At 39.1% G+C, this 17532-nt stretch overlaps 1 protein-coding gene across 1 annotated transcript; it reads right to left on the bottom strand.

Annotated features, from left to right (window-relative positions):
* Positions 1–890: 890 nt before the first annotated feature.
* Positions 891–3096, bottom strand: LOC104613369 (uncharacterized). The gene has a single exon (XM_010281146.3). It carries the CDS (start codon positions 2230–2232, stop codon positions 1204–1206), a length of 1029 nt encoding a protein of 342 aa, XP_010279448.1. The 5' UTR covers positions 2233–3096; the 3' UTR covers positions 891–1203.
* Positions 3097–17532: the final 14436 nt, after the last annotated feature.

The following is a 17532-nucleotide window of genomic DNA, read 5'->3' as shown; positions in this document are numbered from 1 at the left end:
TAATGTGGGAGAAGGTTGCTTCTATCCTTTGGCATCTATGGAAGAATAGAAATGAAGGCATCTTCAAAAACAAATAGTATAGGCCATCGCCCTTTGGAGATCATGAAGAAAGCTTTAGAAAGTATTAGAGACCGTTTAGAAGCTCAAAATGTTAAGAAATATCAGAATGGGCCGAGACACAGCAAGGTTATATTGGTAGCCCGAATTAATAAAAGTCAGGCCTAAGTATGTGAGTAGATTTTATAGGTTCCACGACATTCCCCGTGGTTGAAACGAAGCCCATAGACTAGCGAAAGATCTAACCGAAGGAGGTCTTCAGTATCAACATATTTTCAGAGAAGTAAATCAGGCGACTGAGCGACTTACTCGTGAGGTTCTTTCTAAAGTTATTGATTTCTATTCTTGATGATTTAGTTGTTAGGCGTAGTTAATATCATATCCCGTCCCATGGAAGTGATTTGGTGGCATGAGACCGTTTTCTTCTTATGTTCACAATGAACAACCCAACCAGAGTTCTCTCACAGAAATACAAAATCAGTTCATGCAATTCTTAAATATCTTCACCCCATTGCCCTAGGCCTGGTGGGACCCATCGAAAGATAATATTTAACTATATTTTTTATGGGTCCCACCGGCCACCATGTCTATTGTGGGACCTGGGAAGTTTCCTATAATTGCATGAAAATCCATAGACAAGAAAATTAATGGAATGATAGATTCAGATTACAGAAAATAAACCCAACCCTAAATATCCAGTCAGTCTAGAGTAGTTAGTATTAATACCAGACAGACAGCTCAGATTCACTGGACATGACAAAGTGGGTTCTCAAGTACAAACACAATACATCATCATCTTCTTCTTCTTCTTCTTTATTTCCCTCTTTCATTCCTTTACAAAATATTCACAGAGAGTCAAAATACCCAAACTCCATTACATCATATTCCATCTCCAATCAGTCTCTATCTACCTATCTAGCCAAAGTTAAGTTCTCCACTAAAATCAAAACAGAAACAGAAAACCCATTACAATTTCCTGCAAATCTATCCTGGGTTTTCACTATATTCACTCATATTCAAGAACATAATTATTAACTTTGATATCAGAGATTGATTCTAATCCAAGGATTTTCTGCAACTAAATGGGAATTTACCTGCAAATTGGGGTCAAGAACAACAGTTTTCTGATTCTGTCTCCCTCTTTGTTCAGTGGATTCCTCGATTGACCATCTCCAAATAACGATTTTCAGATTCTTGCCTCTGCAGTCGCAACTCGTCGTACCTCCTCTTGATGAACGCTTCAACTCGCCGATTCAACTCGTCGTGACTCATCAACACTTCCGTCCTCTGCGCCGCATTCCTCGACGAACTCGACCCAGACGACACCGATGACGCCGTGTCATTGAACGTCTCCGACTTCCTCAGCACCTTTCGGCTCCTCACCGTCATCGCCGTCGTCACCGACGACAGCGCCGGTTCTGGGTCGGGCTCAGGGGCACGGTGTGGTACTTCCCACGTCTCGCACTTCTTCAGTTGCCGAGCCTGCGTCTTCTTTTGTCCCTCCATGATCGCCTTCCACTTCTGATCCAGCGTTTCGTTCTCATCCTTCTTCTCGTCCGAGGCCGTCGTCACTCTTGCTGTTTTCTGGTTGGTTTCCATCGGTTTTCTCACGGAGAAATGAGCCGAAGGACCTTCGAATGGATTCGGTTTCGGCTTTGGCCTCTCGTCGGAATCCGTCAAGCTGGAGGCATCAAACCAGCTCTCCAACGACGTCTGGACGGATTTTTCAACTGAAATCACAGATTTGTCGTCGGACTCCGTAGGCATTTCGTCCACCTCATGCCAAACTACAGGCGGCATCCTCTGAAAACGAGACGACGACTCTGTACTACCTGAATTGACTCGTCTTAGCTGTAGCGATCGATTCTCTATTTCAATAACACCATCCTCGCTGTTCTTCATCTCAGTAATCTTTTGCTGGAAGTTCGACAGAACTGCAATGACGATTATGATGAAATTGAAGACGATGAAGAGATACGGAGGAGCTAACCAGCTTTGGATGGATGTCCATAGACGAGGAAGAGTAGAGAGGAAGAGATTGATGGAATACGAGATTGCGAGCATGAATAGAAGCAAAGCTGAGATGATTCCAACGGCGATGAACGTGAGTTTCACGATCTTGATGGCCGTCTGAAACCTGTTCTTAGCCGACGAGGTCTGAAATAAATAGGCCATTGCTTCCGAAAATGATATTAAAAGAGAATTTTTCGGAATGAAATCTTAGAGGTTAATGAGATTCTAAGATGAACATAACCAGAACTACATTTATGGAACCACGACAGCCATTAAAAGAGCTTCGGGATCGCAAAGAAGATGAAAGCCACGTTTCAACTAAAAGATAAGAGACTATACCCAAATGGATGAACCATGAAAGTAAGACTGCAAGAGGGACTAAAAACGCTCTTGCCTCAAAGATCAGAAAGCATTAGAAAACCAGAAGTTGTTGCTTAAAAGATCCGAAATAGCATCTAAAACAGCCGTTTTCGGAGATAAAACCCTAAAATTTCAAAACAAAACAACAGGACAGGAGCTAGAGAGATATCGTGCACAAAGAATGCTTAAAAGGAACCGGCCGGAGTTTTGAAAAGGTTTCATGTGCTGAGAGTTCTTGACTTGAAAATGCCACAGCCCAATTAGAAGAGCACATCAGAGCGTTTTCAGAGACAGCGAATCAGAGAGCCCAGAGATTTCAGATGCTTTAAGGTGAGAAAAGGGCGAGTTGCAGGGACGCCATTGTCGGAGCGTTGAAGCTTTGCTGGTTGCAGAGCCGGCACAATGTAGACGGTTCAAAAAACTGGGACGCCTTTTGTAGGGGACATACGCATAAGCCACGTTCATGTTTGCGCCGTTAGTCTCGTATATCAACCGTCCAAAGCATGGAAACTATTCGACCGATAAGCATATAGTCTTCATTGAAAGTGTAAAGTAAACCGAATCCACAGGGGCGAAATTTGGGCGGACCAACCGGAGCCCGAACCGATCGAACCCAAAATTTTACACGGTCTGAGCTTGGATTTATGGTCCTTTTAACTTAGGCTTTACGGTCCGTTTGGTTGCCAATAAGGGATGGGATGAGAAAGCTCATTTTGGCATTCTGGTGTTTGATTGCTGAGAAGGGAAACCTACTATTCATCGTCTTTCTTCGAATTCAAACTAGTGGCATGGACGAGGTGAGTTCCAATCTCCCCCTCATTAGTAAAAGAAGAATGCTCAGAAAAAAATTAACAAATAATAATATATTTATAAATATGTAGGAAAGGTTTGTCATCTTCAAAGTTGCAGAGGATACAAGGGCGAAGCAAGATCTGGAGTTGTTCTCACTACCTCCAATCTTCACTAAAAATAAAAAAAGTAAAAAGAATAATTGGCACCTGGTTTAACAAATCTGAGAGAAGAGAAACATATCTCATGGAAAAAACTGATCCGAGGGAAGAAAACTCTTACCTTGAACCTAGAAAAACACCTTGGCGCGTTTTAACAGGAAACAATGGCTTTTAGCCGACGAACGACCATGTTCGTTCAAGGTTCTACAAGCACAAGTGTAGATCTGTAAAACATCTACTTCTATACCGTCGGAAACAATGGCTTTTAGTTGACGAATGACCATGTGAAGAATATAGTCACCTTTATTCCTTTATTCTATGGTCATGGATTTGGTCTTATCTTGGTTGGATATCGTCGAGAATGCTGTTGGAGACTTGATTGCTGTAGACACAGGGAGACGGTGAGAGGACGGCTACAGTCGAAAGTCTTCACATTTTTTTCTCACAATTTTCTCTTCTCACCGGGGTTGCACCATTTCAGTGCGACCCTGCATCCTTGGTTGGTTTTGAGAACCAACACCCCACAGTTTCCCATCCCATCCCAGCGAACAAACACGTGAAAATGAGAATCTAATGGGAATATTCTCATTTTCCCATCCCAATGGCAGCAACCAAACGTACCATTAGGTAGTTCGAAGTTGACCCACCTTTTCCTAACCTGATGTACGAATCAAATTAGGTTCGATCTAATATCAGGCCTTAGGCCCAATTCTTAGGATTTGGGCCCGTATCAAGCCAGTGTCTTGTATGAATGATCGTTTATGATGTGGTCCAGACTGCATGAATCGCATATCTTATATATCTCTCTATATATATAGTAGATATCTCATATCTTATATATTTGGTATAAATCTTGTGTATATATGTTTATTTTTGGTAAAATCTTATGTATATATGTCAGTATCTTACATGTATGTATAATATTTTGCCAAATATATACATGAGGGTGCGCCTATATAGAGTATGTATGGCGTATGTATAAATTTATATATGATATATATGTATTATATATGGTATATATAATAATTTACTGAATAAATGATATGTGCATATGGTTTATACTTTTTTTTGTAATTCTGATTATAAAAAGTAAATTAAATTTTAAAATTTTAAAATATATAAATACTGTGAATCACATGGACCAGCCCGGATGTCTGACCTGACCCGTCAAGGACCGGACCTGAATATGTATTTATCAAGTCCGTGGTGCGGGCAGCCCTCAAAGTTGTTTAATGCCTTGTTAAAACTCGGGCCGGGCCCAGCCCATGATCATCCCCAATTGGGGCCAAGGTAAAGGGACCCACCCAATAAATCTTTAAAAATCAAGTGAGGCCGTGAGGGCCTTGTGTACATTAGGCTGCGTTTGTTTTCGGTGTAAATGTATTTTTACATTGATGGAGTTGAGACACGATGGTTCGGTGAGAGTGTAAAATATGGATCGTCTATTGTGTCCATTTATACTCGTCTTGTTTGGTTACATCTTGTTGCAGCAGGAGATTTATCAGAGAGGGAGGGAAAGAGAGAGAGAAGGGCGGAACCGAGGTGTAAAGATCTCCCTTCTCACAGGCTTAGAAGAGAGAAAGGGCAAAAAGACAGAGCCACTATATTAGCTCTAGAAAAATTTTCACTATGGCAGTTAGGAAGAGCTACCTCGCCAACGATTAGTTCCGATACCATGTTCGAATTCGACAAACCGACCTGTGGAATTTGAATCAGGCTGCCTCGCCTGAGTTGAAGAAATCAATGACCAATGTGTGTGATGCTGCAGCCATGGAGGGAGGTCTGTGCCGCTGCCTTTCACTTCCCTATGCCCCATCAGTCTACCAGATCCTCAAGTCCCTATGCTACCAGCAGAGGTACAACGGGAGCAAAATGCCCAGGAAGAATGAGATGCTGCAGCCATGGAGGGAGAGAGAAATAATGGGGTTGCACCCAAATAGAGATTGCTACCTAGAAGCAGAGAACGCCCATCTGAATTGGCCTCTAAGTTCCCCCAATCAAACCCCGCCGGAGGTGGTGGTGGTGAAGGAGAACACCCAAGTAGAGAACGACCATCTGAATCGGCCTCCAAGTTCTCCCAATCAAACCCAAATAGAAAACGCCCATCTAGATTTGCTCCAATGCCGCAAATAGACAATACCTACTGTTAAGAAAGAGATATAATAAATACATCGAAATTACATCAATTATTAATGTAATTAAACGATAAACATATAAAAATTTACCCCGATTCGATTTTACACCTCTACTAAACGCAGCCTTCGGGACCCGGACCACCAGATTGACATTTTTTTTTGAAGGCTTACCACCTGCAGATTGACATGAGCATGCGATCATGGCCATCCACTTGATCCTTGATAATCTGTAAGGAAGGTATAATAGTCATTTGAAATTTGTATTTTCGTATATTAACGTGATCGTAAGTCGGCAACCAATTATCTGGGAGATAATATTGATACAGCGAGGAACTAGGAATTTAGGAAAGACGTCACTGTTTTCAACTTTTTGTTTTCTTTTATAGGAAAATTTATGCTGCCGGAAAGACATGATACCGTGAACACCTGATCGGTTATACCTTTTACGATACCGGTTAATTGGTTACAAGTTTGTCTTTCTCGTCGATTTTTTATTTAAAAAAGGTAAAAGACTAACATATCTTGAATTTGTATAAATTGACTTCCAATATATCTTTTTTAAAAATTCAATTTTACCCTTTAAAAATAAAAGACTTTTAAAACAATATATTGTGTTTCTCCAACTACAACAGTTTTCACGATTAGACCTATTTATGGGCCGGGCTAGGCTTTTACTCTGCATTAACAGATTTTTTTAAGGCCCGAATCCAAGCTTAGCCCAACCATTGGGCCTATAACTTGGGCCCGAAGACCAGGCCTGGGCCTGAGCCCGAAGTATATAGCTCATGCCGCTACTGAATAGAGAGAGAGAGAAATTATAAAGAAAAAATAAAAAAATGTATTATATATTTTATATTATATAAATGAGTTGGGCTGGACTGGCTCAGGCCAGGCTTTTTTGACAAATTCCAAGCCCGGCCCAACACAAAATCGGGCTTGGTGTTTTGAGCCCGAGGTCAGGTCCGCAGGCCTAATTACATGTCCAAGCCCGACCGGGGTGCGGGTTGGGCCGTTGGGCTACTCGGCCCATGAACAGGTCTATTCACAATATATAGCATATAGGAATAAAGGTATACCTCTTCTTAAATCTGAGATGCAGATGCGGGTAACTGGTTCAAGACAATGTTTTCAAAACCAGATCGGATTGGACGATCGGACTAGAATAACTAGGAACTAGTTACCTGACTGGTTCCGTTTTATTCCATAACCGCTATTTAGCCAAAAACCATTGATTTGGTCAACAAATTGCTGACTTGGGCGGTCAAACTATCGAATCATTCGACCCAAGAACAATTTTAACTGTTTTTGGGGTTTTTTTAAATTTAATTTTTTTTTTGCCAAAACAGACCATCCATTCGGACCGAACAATCGAACCTTTCAACCTGGAAACCGGACCCAAAATGATTCCCTGTCCGGCGCTATTTTAAAAACTGTGGTTCAAGATGTAGAGACTAGAGCTTTCTATCAAGCTTGTATAAATCAAACCTCATTGTTTTAGAGGGACAAACATACACAACTGAATCAAGTGGGGCCAGTGGTTGATCTATGGGTAGCAGAAGAACAAATAAGTGAATAACATTAGATGGATTTGAATTAAAATAGGGGGCTAGTGGATGAATAGCGTAATAGAGGGGAGGCAGTTTAAAATAAGAGATAGGTGGTTGAGGGTAATAGCAAAATGCAATTTGGTGATTGTGGCAAATTGAGGTTGAAGGAACAAACACAAGAGAAGAAAGAAGGGGGAAGAGGAGAGAGAGAAAGGTGATGAGCTGTTTTCATTGCCACCTCTGTTATGTTCAACGTTGAAGGACATGATATTTTTGACAAATTAATTTGTTCATTGTGTGAATTAATTAGTATTCAAACAACAAAAGGTGATGTTATGGACATGATAAATAGTCTGGGTTATTTTTGGTTAGTTTTGAAAATTTAAAGAATGGTGAAGGGCAAAATAGGACTTATATAAAAACTTAGGGTATATTTAAGTGTTTCATCAATAAAGGAATAACGGTCAGCAGTGGAATTTGAATGGCGCTTCACAAAGCACGCCCCACAGGCACATCCGTCTGTGCATTTGGAACATCTCCCATATTTATGAGGGGAAGATGTTCCAAATACATAGGGATGTGCCATGGTTTTAAAATCATCATTGACCCAAATGATTGAACCGTTTGACCTAGAAATCAGTCAAGGTATTGGTTCCATTTTAGCGTTGAACTGTTAATTTACTAAAACACCGTTGAATTGGTTAACAAACCATTGACTCTAATGGTTTGACCGCTGAACCGTTTGACTTAGACAACTGTTCATAGTTCAATATACCTTATTTAAAATTTTTAGAACTCAGATGAGAGAGAGAGAGAGAGAGGTCTAAAAGGTATCAAGTCCAGAGATTTGTAAGAGATCTCAAATTTAGAGCTAAGAGATCTACGAGAAAGATCTAAGAGAGATCTCAGATATGCTATCATCTTCACCGCCACTGCTGTAGATTGCCATCACCATCGTCGTCGCCATCACTACTACAAGTGAAGGTAGGGTGGTAAGGCAATAAGGGATGGTCTCCTTGAAGGACAAAGCTGGTACAGGTTTAGAGTTGAGGTTAGGATGTGAGGGATGGGTCTGGTTTATCCAAGAGGAATGTTGGGGGATTGAGTTAGAAGATCCTGAAACCAAAAGGCTCGTCTCCTGTGATTTGTGTCTCCCCTTTTTATAGGGGAGATCCTATGGCTATAAAGAGAAATGTCCAAAAGAGGATTTTTCTCGTTAAGGAAGGGGATCTTGTTTCTTTATTTGTTACTAGATAAATTTCATTGGGGTTTCTGAAAGAATGGTAGGATCCATCATATGGACGCCAAAAATGTTGCGGAATGGGTGGGCGAATTTAAAAAATTTCCTACTTTTCTTCCAACTGGGAATCACATTCTCTTATTTTAAAATCAAATATTCAAGGATCTACTCGAACCAAGCCAGACCAGATCTGAACCAAAGATCAGGGGAAGGGTTATACCTGATACAGAGAATCAAAATCTCCCAACGTCGGTGTTCACGCCCAAAGAAAGATCCAAGATCTGCTCCCGCTGAAGATGATACAGCGATAGTGGCACAGAACCAACAGTGTACGTCTCACGTACCGAACTCTTCACAAGAACTCGTTGGAGGCTTAGAGCACCGAACCAAATCAGCCTTTCAGCAAAGACTGATATCAAGAACTGATTTCTTGATTCTCCCTTCAATGGAGTTCGAACTATGCAGCAAGGTGGCGGCGACTGGAGGAGATCCTAAGCTGAAAGTGGCATGAATGCAGTTTTCAGCTTAAGGAGGATGAGATCCTATCTCAGATTGCAGAGAGTCTTTTCTGCTAAACCCTAGGTCGAATTCTTGTAATTCTCTATTAGGGTTTTCTCCTTTCTTAGTGATTAAGAAACCTCCTAATCCAATTAGGAGTTATCCCAATCCAAATCTGTATTTGGATAGGGATAATCTTAATCCTATCTACAGATTAGATCAACCCATTCCTGATCTCATCAGGAGTTTAGTCTTAATCCTATATGCAGATTCTACCCTTTAAGTGGGTGATCAGATCAGCCCAGTTCGAAATGGGCTTTAGGCCCAATAAGAATCAAGTGTTCAATAGTCTTCCAAATTACTGCCCAGTTGGGCTTCTTTGTATGGCGTGTGACCCAAGCATTGATCTACACACCAGCCACATGGGTTCGGCCCAGCCGAATTCACTAGGAAGCCCAGAGAACCCCTTGAGCCAATCACATGGACCCTATGGGCCCAACACTTACACTAAGTGGTCCCTGGGCCAAGCCATTTTATAAAAACTCAGGGACTGTGGGCAGATGCAAGATTAGCCCATCAGGTATTATCCTAAATGGCCTTACACTTAACCTCTCAACCCATAATGATCAAGCACTGCCCGACAAGAGAGGACCTCTCCCTCGGCTGCAAGGAACAATGCTGCACTCTCTACTCACATGGATCCCAGAAATTAAAACCATTTGCAAACATTTTGAAACCATACATATCTATATATCATATATATATAAATTTTGCAAAACAAATTCCAACGATTGAAATCAATTGCCGGCAGTTTGGTTTCCATCAGAGAGAGTGCATCCCCGATCATTATCTTTGTTCCGACAAAGGGTCTGATTCCGTCACTATGATCACCCACTTAGGTGAATTCTCAAACTGTCTCAACATACCCAGGTTTTGACCTCCGCTAAGGATCTCACTGATTAGCATATCAAAGATAGCCCAATCCAACACCTAGTGCAGTACCATAATCGGGTCTAGGGGTCAGGTGTAACTTTCCAGTTTTGCCCATCAATCTCTAAGGTCCAGGGCAATACTGGAAATCTGATCCGGTTCAAGGGTTCAAGTAATCCTACACTGCGTGTGCCTTGGATCTCACCCTGGCGGCTGAGACAAGCCACCCCAATAGTTGGCAGCACACCAGTGTCAGCCTTGTCAGGATAAATCTCCCCAGACTTATCTAATGGCTGTGAATATTTAAAACCAACACAAATCTCATTAAGTGTCCAGTTTTAGGGTCTTACACAGAAGCATACCACACAGCATGAATCAAACATGTACTTTATTTATTTACATTAAATATCAAAAGTATATCAAAACTGATTGAAGCTAAGGGCATACAAAAACTGTCCAACAGTTTCGCCATGTGTCTAGCGAGATCCTTTAAGAGTAGGGTTTCCTTTTCTTCGAGGATTCTCACATAGTACGTGTTGTACATCCCTTCGTGGGTTTTCTCATGGCCACGCATCAAAGGTAGGATCTTTGAATCACCCTCAAAACACCTCATCGCAAGTTGTCATGATCAGCAGGAAGTGTAGGTCATTTGTGAAGGGGTGTTTTATGCTCATCGTAGGTTGTGAATGATATTTTATGCTCATTGCAAGTCGTGGATGATGTTTCGTGTTCATCACAAGTCGTGGGTGATGTTTTATGCTCATTGCATGTGCGTGCAACTTACATTCCTCTATAGAATGCTCTTGTGCTGTTATAGAGGCTTATTGCACATTCTAATACCTTGAGCGTTGATCATTGTTATGGTTTTCACAAATGTTTCGCTTTACTTGATTGTTGTGTTTATTACAAATGAGATTTCTTCGTGTGGCTTTTAGTCATGGTTCCTATCATAAATTCCATGGTATTGAACTACATATACTTACACCAAGTCACCCTCACCTCTACCTTTTCCTCTTCTTCTTCTTCTTCTTCTTCTTCATCTTTTGAGTTTGGATCTACTCCTCAAAAATCGTGCTTCACACTGACCTCACAACATGGATTATTCATGCATCTGGAATATCTCATGCTCGTAAATTTTTAATTCCTGGGGAGATGTTCTAGATGCACGATTGAAACTTGCTGTGAGGTCGGTGTTAGGCACGCTCTATGAGGAGCAGATCCAATCTCTCTTCTTCTTCTTTCCCTCGGCCTTCTTTTTTCATTTTTAGTTAACAAAGCTCTCTTCTCACTCTCATTTCATCCCCCCTTCTCATAACATTTATATCCATCTTACCCTAATATTCCAATCCAAAGGGTAGGATGAATTATAGATGATTTTAACTATTAAAACATTTGAACCATTGGCCCGGATGGTTGGATTGATAACCCAAAAGTTGGTGGACAAGCGATTCCACTTCTAGGTTAGCTTTTAAAACCTTGGGATGTGCTTGTGGGGCATGCTCTATGGGGAGTCCATCCAAACTCTCCAATCAATGTAAATGTGCAACAAGTGAAGTTGGAAAACGGCATTGTGAGTTCAAATTAGTTGTCCCATAGAGCACGCTCCATAAGCACCCCACATGCATGCATTAGAAATATCTCCTGAACTTGTTATGGGGAAATGTTCTCAATACACGGCTGGGATGAGCTGTGGGGCGCACTCTGTAGGGTGCCAATGAGAATTCCACTTTGGTTCGCTATCGGGGAGCAAACGCTATTGTTCCCCGGTCCCTCCAAAATCTAAAGACCCAAATGATGTCTCTCATAGGTTCATTTGACGAAAATACCCTTGTTTGGTGCATCTGATGTCAAAGCATCTTCAGGGCATTTTAGGTGATGATTTATTTCACTTTGAAATATCTCGAAGGTGTATAGTGGCTCATGAGTCTTACATGAGAATCTAAGATAGAAGATAGCAAGACCCATCTGTGCGACTGTGCCATCAGAAACATGTGGTTTAATTGGGTCCAGATCTGCTACTAATATATTGTTCCTCACACTAATCTCACAAGGCATCTCAATTGCACATCAGAAACATCTCTTATAATTTATGTTTTTATTCATAGGGAGATGTTCCCAATACACAGTGGGATGGGGTAGTGAGATCGGTGTGAGGTGTGCTTGTAAGGAGCAAATCCTGATTTAGCTTAATTGTGACCATTAGACCAAAAGGTGTACGCCATCTTAGAGCTATTGGATTGGAATCCCTTTAACAAGTATAAAATAAAAAAAGAGATTCAGGAATCCATTATCTTTATCTATTCATTCCACTGTACCAGTATAAAAGGTTTCTGATCTGACCATCAAAATCAAGTCTATGGATTGGTCTATTTATATCCAATTTATAGTAAAAGTAGATCAAAAAACAAAAATTCTTTAATCTTGAGCATGAATTCACATCTGTGCTCCACAAACTGCCCACAACATATCCCAACTATGTAGTGGGAACATCTCCCATTGACAACTTTGGGAGATGATCCAAATGCATGTTGAGATGTGCATGTGGGGTGTAGATGTGATATTGTGGTCTAGGCATGTGATACATCTATACTAGGCCGTGTTTAGTCTATTCTGTAGATCTACCACTAGATGGGCCTCATTATGTGATTGCTATCAAGTCCGACAATGTTTTGTGTTGTTAATAATATGGAGATGATCTCAATACATAGTGGGATAGGGCTGTGAGGTGCGCTTTGTGAGGAGAACAAGATAGCAATGGTGCTTTTGTTCACTGAGAACAAACTCTTAGGATTCAAGAAGTAGGGGAAGTGTGTAGTTACATTACCTCTTATATTTCTGCTAGGCAGAATGAGATGTTATGTGCCTCTTTTTTAGTAGAAGAGATTATAAATGCAGCTGGGTTTAGATGGTATTAATGGAGAGTTTTTTCATAAGTTCTAGAACACAGTAAGAGCATATATCATTGTCTCTTTCCAATTCATGTTTAACAATGAACATGTCCCTTCAGATGTAAAATTTACTCAGTTGAACAATTCAAGCCAATTTTCTTATGCAACGTGATTTATCGAATTTATGCAAAGGTCATTGCAAATAGACTTAAGGCTAGTTTTAAATAATATAATTGAGGACCCTCAAAGTGCTTTTCTAAATGGCAGAAATATATATGATAATATAAGAATTGCCCATGAGGCTTTTCATTACTTAGGAAAAAGTCCAGAGAGAAATCATATGCCATGGCAATCAAATTATATATGCATAATGCATATGATAGTATGCACTAGAAGGTGCTAGAAGCAACTCGTGCAGCAATGGGCTTTGCTAAAAAATGGGTGAAAGTGATGATGGCCTATGTTTTCTCTATATCATATTCATTGCTTCTAAATGCCATTGTTAGAGGATTCATTCAACCAAACAAATGGACTTTGGCAAGGGGACCCTCTTTCCCCATACCTTTTTGTTTGTATCATGTAATGCCTATTGGGAATTATTAAAACGAATGTTGCAAATCTATATCTTCAAGGTCCTTTCCTTAAGCCACATAGTTTTGACTATCACCCATCTTCTATATGCAGATGATTGCATTCTCTTTACAAAGGTTGACTTAAATCAATTCTACATTTTAGATCATCTCTCTAGTCATTTAACTCAATAACTCATGCACAGGTAAGAATATAAATTTGAAAAAATCTGCCATTTTATTCAATATCAATACCCCTTAGAGGCTAAGAAAAATGACGGGATCCATTAAGGCTATGTTTGGTTCATTGCTTTGGGCCTCATTCTTTTAATTCTTTAGGCAAAAATGGGCAAGAAAATAACATTAGAGTATTTGATTACGAAATTCTTGCCATGGGCCACATTCTTTTTAGAATGAAAAATCAACCCCATAGCACAAAAATTGAGTAGCCTGCACCATTAAAAATAGTCATGCCCCACTTTGCTCATTTTCATTCTTTGAGGAAACTTTGCCTATAAAACTACTGCCATAGATGTTTACTTTTGCGAAAGCACTTTTATAAAAGTACTTTTACACGAAAGCACTTTTATAAAAGTACTTTTACATGAAAGCACTTTTACAACAACTGGTAAACATTGACTATTGGCCATCCATTGGTAAACATCTATGCCAACAGTTTTGGAGACCTAGGCTGGCGGTTTATGAATACCGGGATAATTTTTTTTTTTTGAAGAATGAAAACGAGCAAGATAGGACACTTGTTAGTTTGAAAAGAATTCATTTTTAGGAAAAAAAATATTTGGTTCATAGCAATATTTTCTCATTCTGCCTATTTTTACCCGTTTTTATCCATTTTAGAATTTCATCTTGGGTAAGAATGAGAATTGAACCAGAGATGCCTCAAGGAAAAATCAAAGCAAATTACTTGGGAGTTCCAACGATGATGGGAAGAAAAAAATTTGAGCTCTTCTCAAACATACTCTCTTCAATTTAGTCAAAAGTAGACTCCTAGAAACTTACAATTGTAGTTAAAAAGTTCTTATTAAAGCCTTATATTCAGCCTCTCCTATCTATTCAACGATGCATTTCTGACTTCCAAATGATGTCTATAAAAAGATGAACAGGGCAATGGCCAATTTTCTTTGGGGCCAAAATAATAAGAGATGAGAGGTTCATTAGGTAGCTTGGAAGGACCTTTGTCTCCCTAAATCTAAGGGAGGAACAGTTTGGGGCTTGCTGAAAAATCATAACACCATGTTGGCAAAGGTCTTGAAAAATATTTATTTCCCTGTTTCTTTTTGGAAAGCCTTAATATTGGCTCTCATCCATCTTGGGCATGGAGAAGTATTCTCTATGGTAGAGATCTCTTGAAAAAGGGTGTGATATGGAGAGTTGGTTTTTGAGTAGATATTAATGTTTGGAAAGACTTGTGGGTTCTAGATTTGCCTCATTTCATAATTTAATTTGAGAAACTTCCAAATCCTCAAATTTTAGGGGGCATTCTTTTTCTGGATTTTGAGAGGGGGGAGAGTTGGTCAATGGGATTTTGATTCCCATTGACCAAGAAACCCATGTTCTTTTTTCAGATTTATGTGGGGACCAGGAAAAGTTTATTTTCCTAACTACCACTAACCCGGGTAAGTGATACCCATCTCCTAGGTGGGTAAATAACTTTCCCACTTGGGGGGGGGGGGGGGGGGGGGAGTTTCCAACACTTGAATGGGAAAAAAGTGCCCCTTCTAATATTTGGATATTTATGGATAAAATGGTCATTGCTTTATTTACATGGGAAATAAAAGAACATGGGTAAATGCACTTACTCGAATAAGTCTTCCCTGGAAAACACTTACTTGGGTAGATGCATTTACTCGAGTAACTTTCCGAAAAGCAAACAGAGCGTTAAAGGTATTTCAGCTCATAAACCAACAAGGTCGAACTTGGAAGGTAGATATTCTCAGAAATGTGTTCGTAGAAAAGGAGGTGAAGGCAATCTTGTAGATACTTCTGAGCTAGTCAATGGAGTAGGATGTACAAGATGCCAAAATATGATAAGCTTATTGTTAAATCAGCTTATCTCTTGGCTCTGTAAGAAGGCTCAGAAGTGTTAATATAAATTATTCCCTCTCTTCTCCATTGCAAAATAGCCAAAAAAATATTTGGAAACTTAAGACTACCTCAAAAGTTCAATTTTTTATTGGAGATGTGTAAAAGGATCAATCCCCATGCTTGCGAAGCTAAAGGAAAGACATGTTGTTAATAGTGATTCTTGCCTAATATGTAGTGCACAATCAGAATCACTAAGGTTTTTGGTTCACATATCGTGATTCATGCCCCCTAGTGCAAAAATGAGTTGATTTGGGAGATTATAATAGCAATAGTCTGTTGGTTGATTTGGACAATGTTTTAAAAAACGATCCGGAATTGGAACCGTTCTGGCCATCGGTTTTCGGGTCGGTGATTCGACCATCTAGTCCGAATGGACGACCCATTTTGACAAATAAATTAAAAAATAAAAAAATTTAAATTTAAAAATAGAAAAAAACCGTTGAATGGGTCGACGATTCAACTGCCCGGGTCAATGGGTCATTGACCGATTCAATGATTTTTGGCTAGGGACCGGGTTTGGGGTAAAAGGGAACCAGTTGCTTGGATGGTTCTCGGGTCAAACGGTCTGACTGTCCGGGTCAACGACAGTTCGAAATGGAAATCTAAAAATGAGTTGATTTTCCAAGGTAAGAAGGATCATTCTTACAAGATTATGAAAAAGGCTCTCTCTGTCTCTCACACACAAGAGTGGTGTGAGGTTATTCCATCACCTGATTCGTCAAAGTCCAGACTTGAGATCTTATAGCCGGAGAAGACCCCCTTTGGGTTATGTAAAGTTAAATTCTAATGGTACTCTAGTGGCGGTGGGGGTAGTTTGGTTTCCTTTCATCTATCTTAATTCTAGAAGCAATGGTCGAAGATATTTAGGTGGTGTTTGGTGGTGTGGATTGGCCATGATATATTCAGTTTCTATCCACACCACTTCTATGCCATGCGTTCCCATACTTCGCATGGATGTTTAACCCTAGTATAAGACCTCTTTTCTTTTTACTGTTGCAACATTTTCTTTGTGAGCTCACCGTTGTTATTCTTCTCTACTCGCCATTGCTATTCTTCTCTATTTGAATTATGATTGCACTCGAAACGGATGCAACAAAACCCACATTCAATCCAATTATTGAGAACCTACATCTGAATCCAATCAGCTTGGATTCGAATTCAAATCCTAACGGACTCGGATCGGATCCGGATTTAATTCGACTTTGCTATAAATTTTCTAAAATACCAGAAAAATAAAATTTATTTATTTTTCAACTCTTATATACAATAAATTAATATAAATATAACATACTAAATTATTATATATAAATTCATATATAATATAATACATTTTTATAATTTTAAATATAATTATATAAAATTTATATATTAAAATTAATAAATATTATAATAATTGGTTTCGTATTTTAATCGGATCAGATGGGGTCAAATCTGAATCCAATCCGATTATTAATCGGATGTAGATTGTAACATCCAAATCAGATCCAATTACATAAATACATCATCTGAATATGAGATAATCATATCGGATGTTAGATTAGGCCTTGGATTTTCGGGTATTATTGACAAACCTAGTTTGAACCACTCGCCACTCCTCCTCCAACCACTGGTGCATCGAATCGTAGATGGTAACTAGTAAGTATTCATCCTTTGTTTATTCTCATACTATAATAATCTTCTCTGTTTGAACCACTCACCAATGCTACTTATGTTTATTAATTAATATTAATATTATTTTATTAATGATTAAGTTTCAAATATTACTTTTATTAATATTAATTGTTATTGATATTATTAATTCTTATTATATATTATTAAAATTGTTGTTAATACTATAAATTATCATTAATATTACTACTCATTTTTAATTAATATTAATATCATTATTTGTTATTTAATATTATTAATTATTAATAATTTTATTTTTATTAACTATTAAAATTCTTAGAAATTTACTTAATATTTTTCTATTGTGTATATTATAAAAAAATATAGTTTTTTAATGATTAACAACATAGGTTATCTCAAATGTTGTAGTTGAGATGCATGGAATTAAATACAATGTGTAGACTGAAATATGCCACATTTTTGTCCACGATGTAGAACAACTACTTTGTTGGGGTGTGGTTTGTTTTTGTGTGGATGGAAACACACTACCCGATTTCTCATCTATGCTATAGAATACCCCCTTAGTTGAAGCGCTGAGCTGTGGAGTAACTTCTTTCATTGCCAAGTTGGA

This window comes from Nelumbo nucifera, chromosome 4, assembly GCF_055504915.1.
Source record: "Nelumbo nucifera cultivar China Antique chromosome 4, China Antique-T2T, whole genome shotgun sequence".
Taxonomy (NCBI): domain Eukaryota; kingdom Viridiplantae; phylum Streptophyta; class Magnoliopsida; order Proteales; family Nelumbonaceae; genus Nelumbo; species Nelumbo nucifera.
Note: the sequence above shows the minus strand (reverse complement) of the source record. Positions and strands in the feature narration are given on the sequence as shown.

Bases quoted from the DNA above. Each gene is read 5' to 3' on its own strand.
- LOC104613369 (XM_010281146.3), bottom strand. From the start codon at position 2,232: ATGGCCTATTTATTTCAGACCTCGTCGGCTAAGAACAGGTTTCAGACG.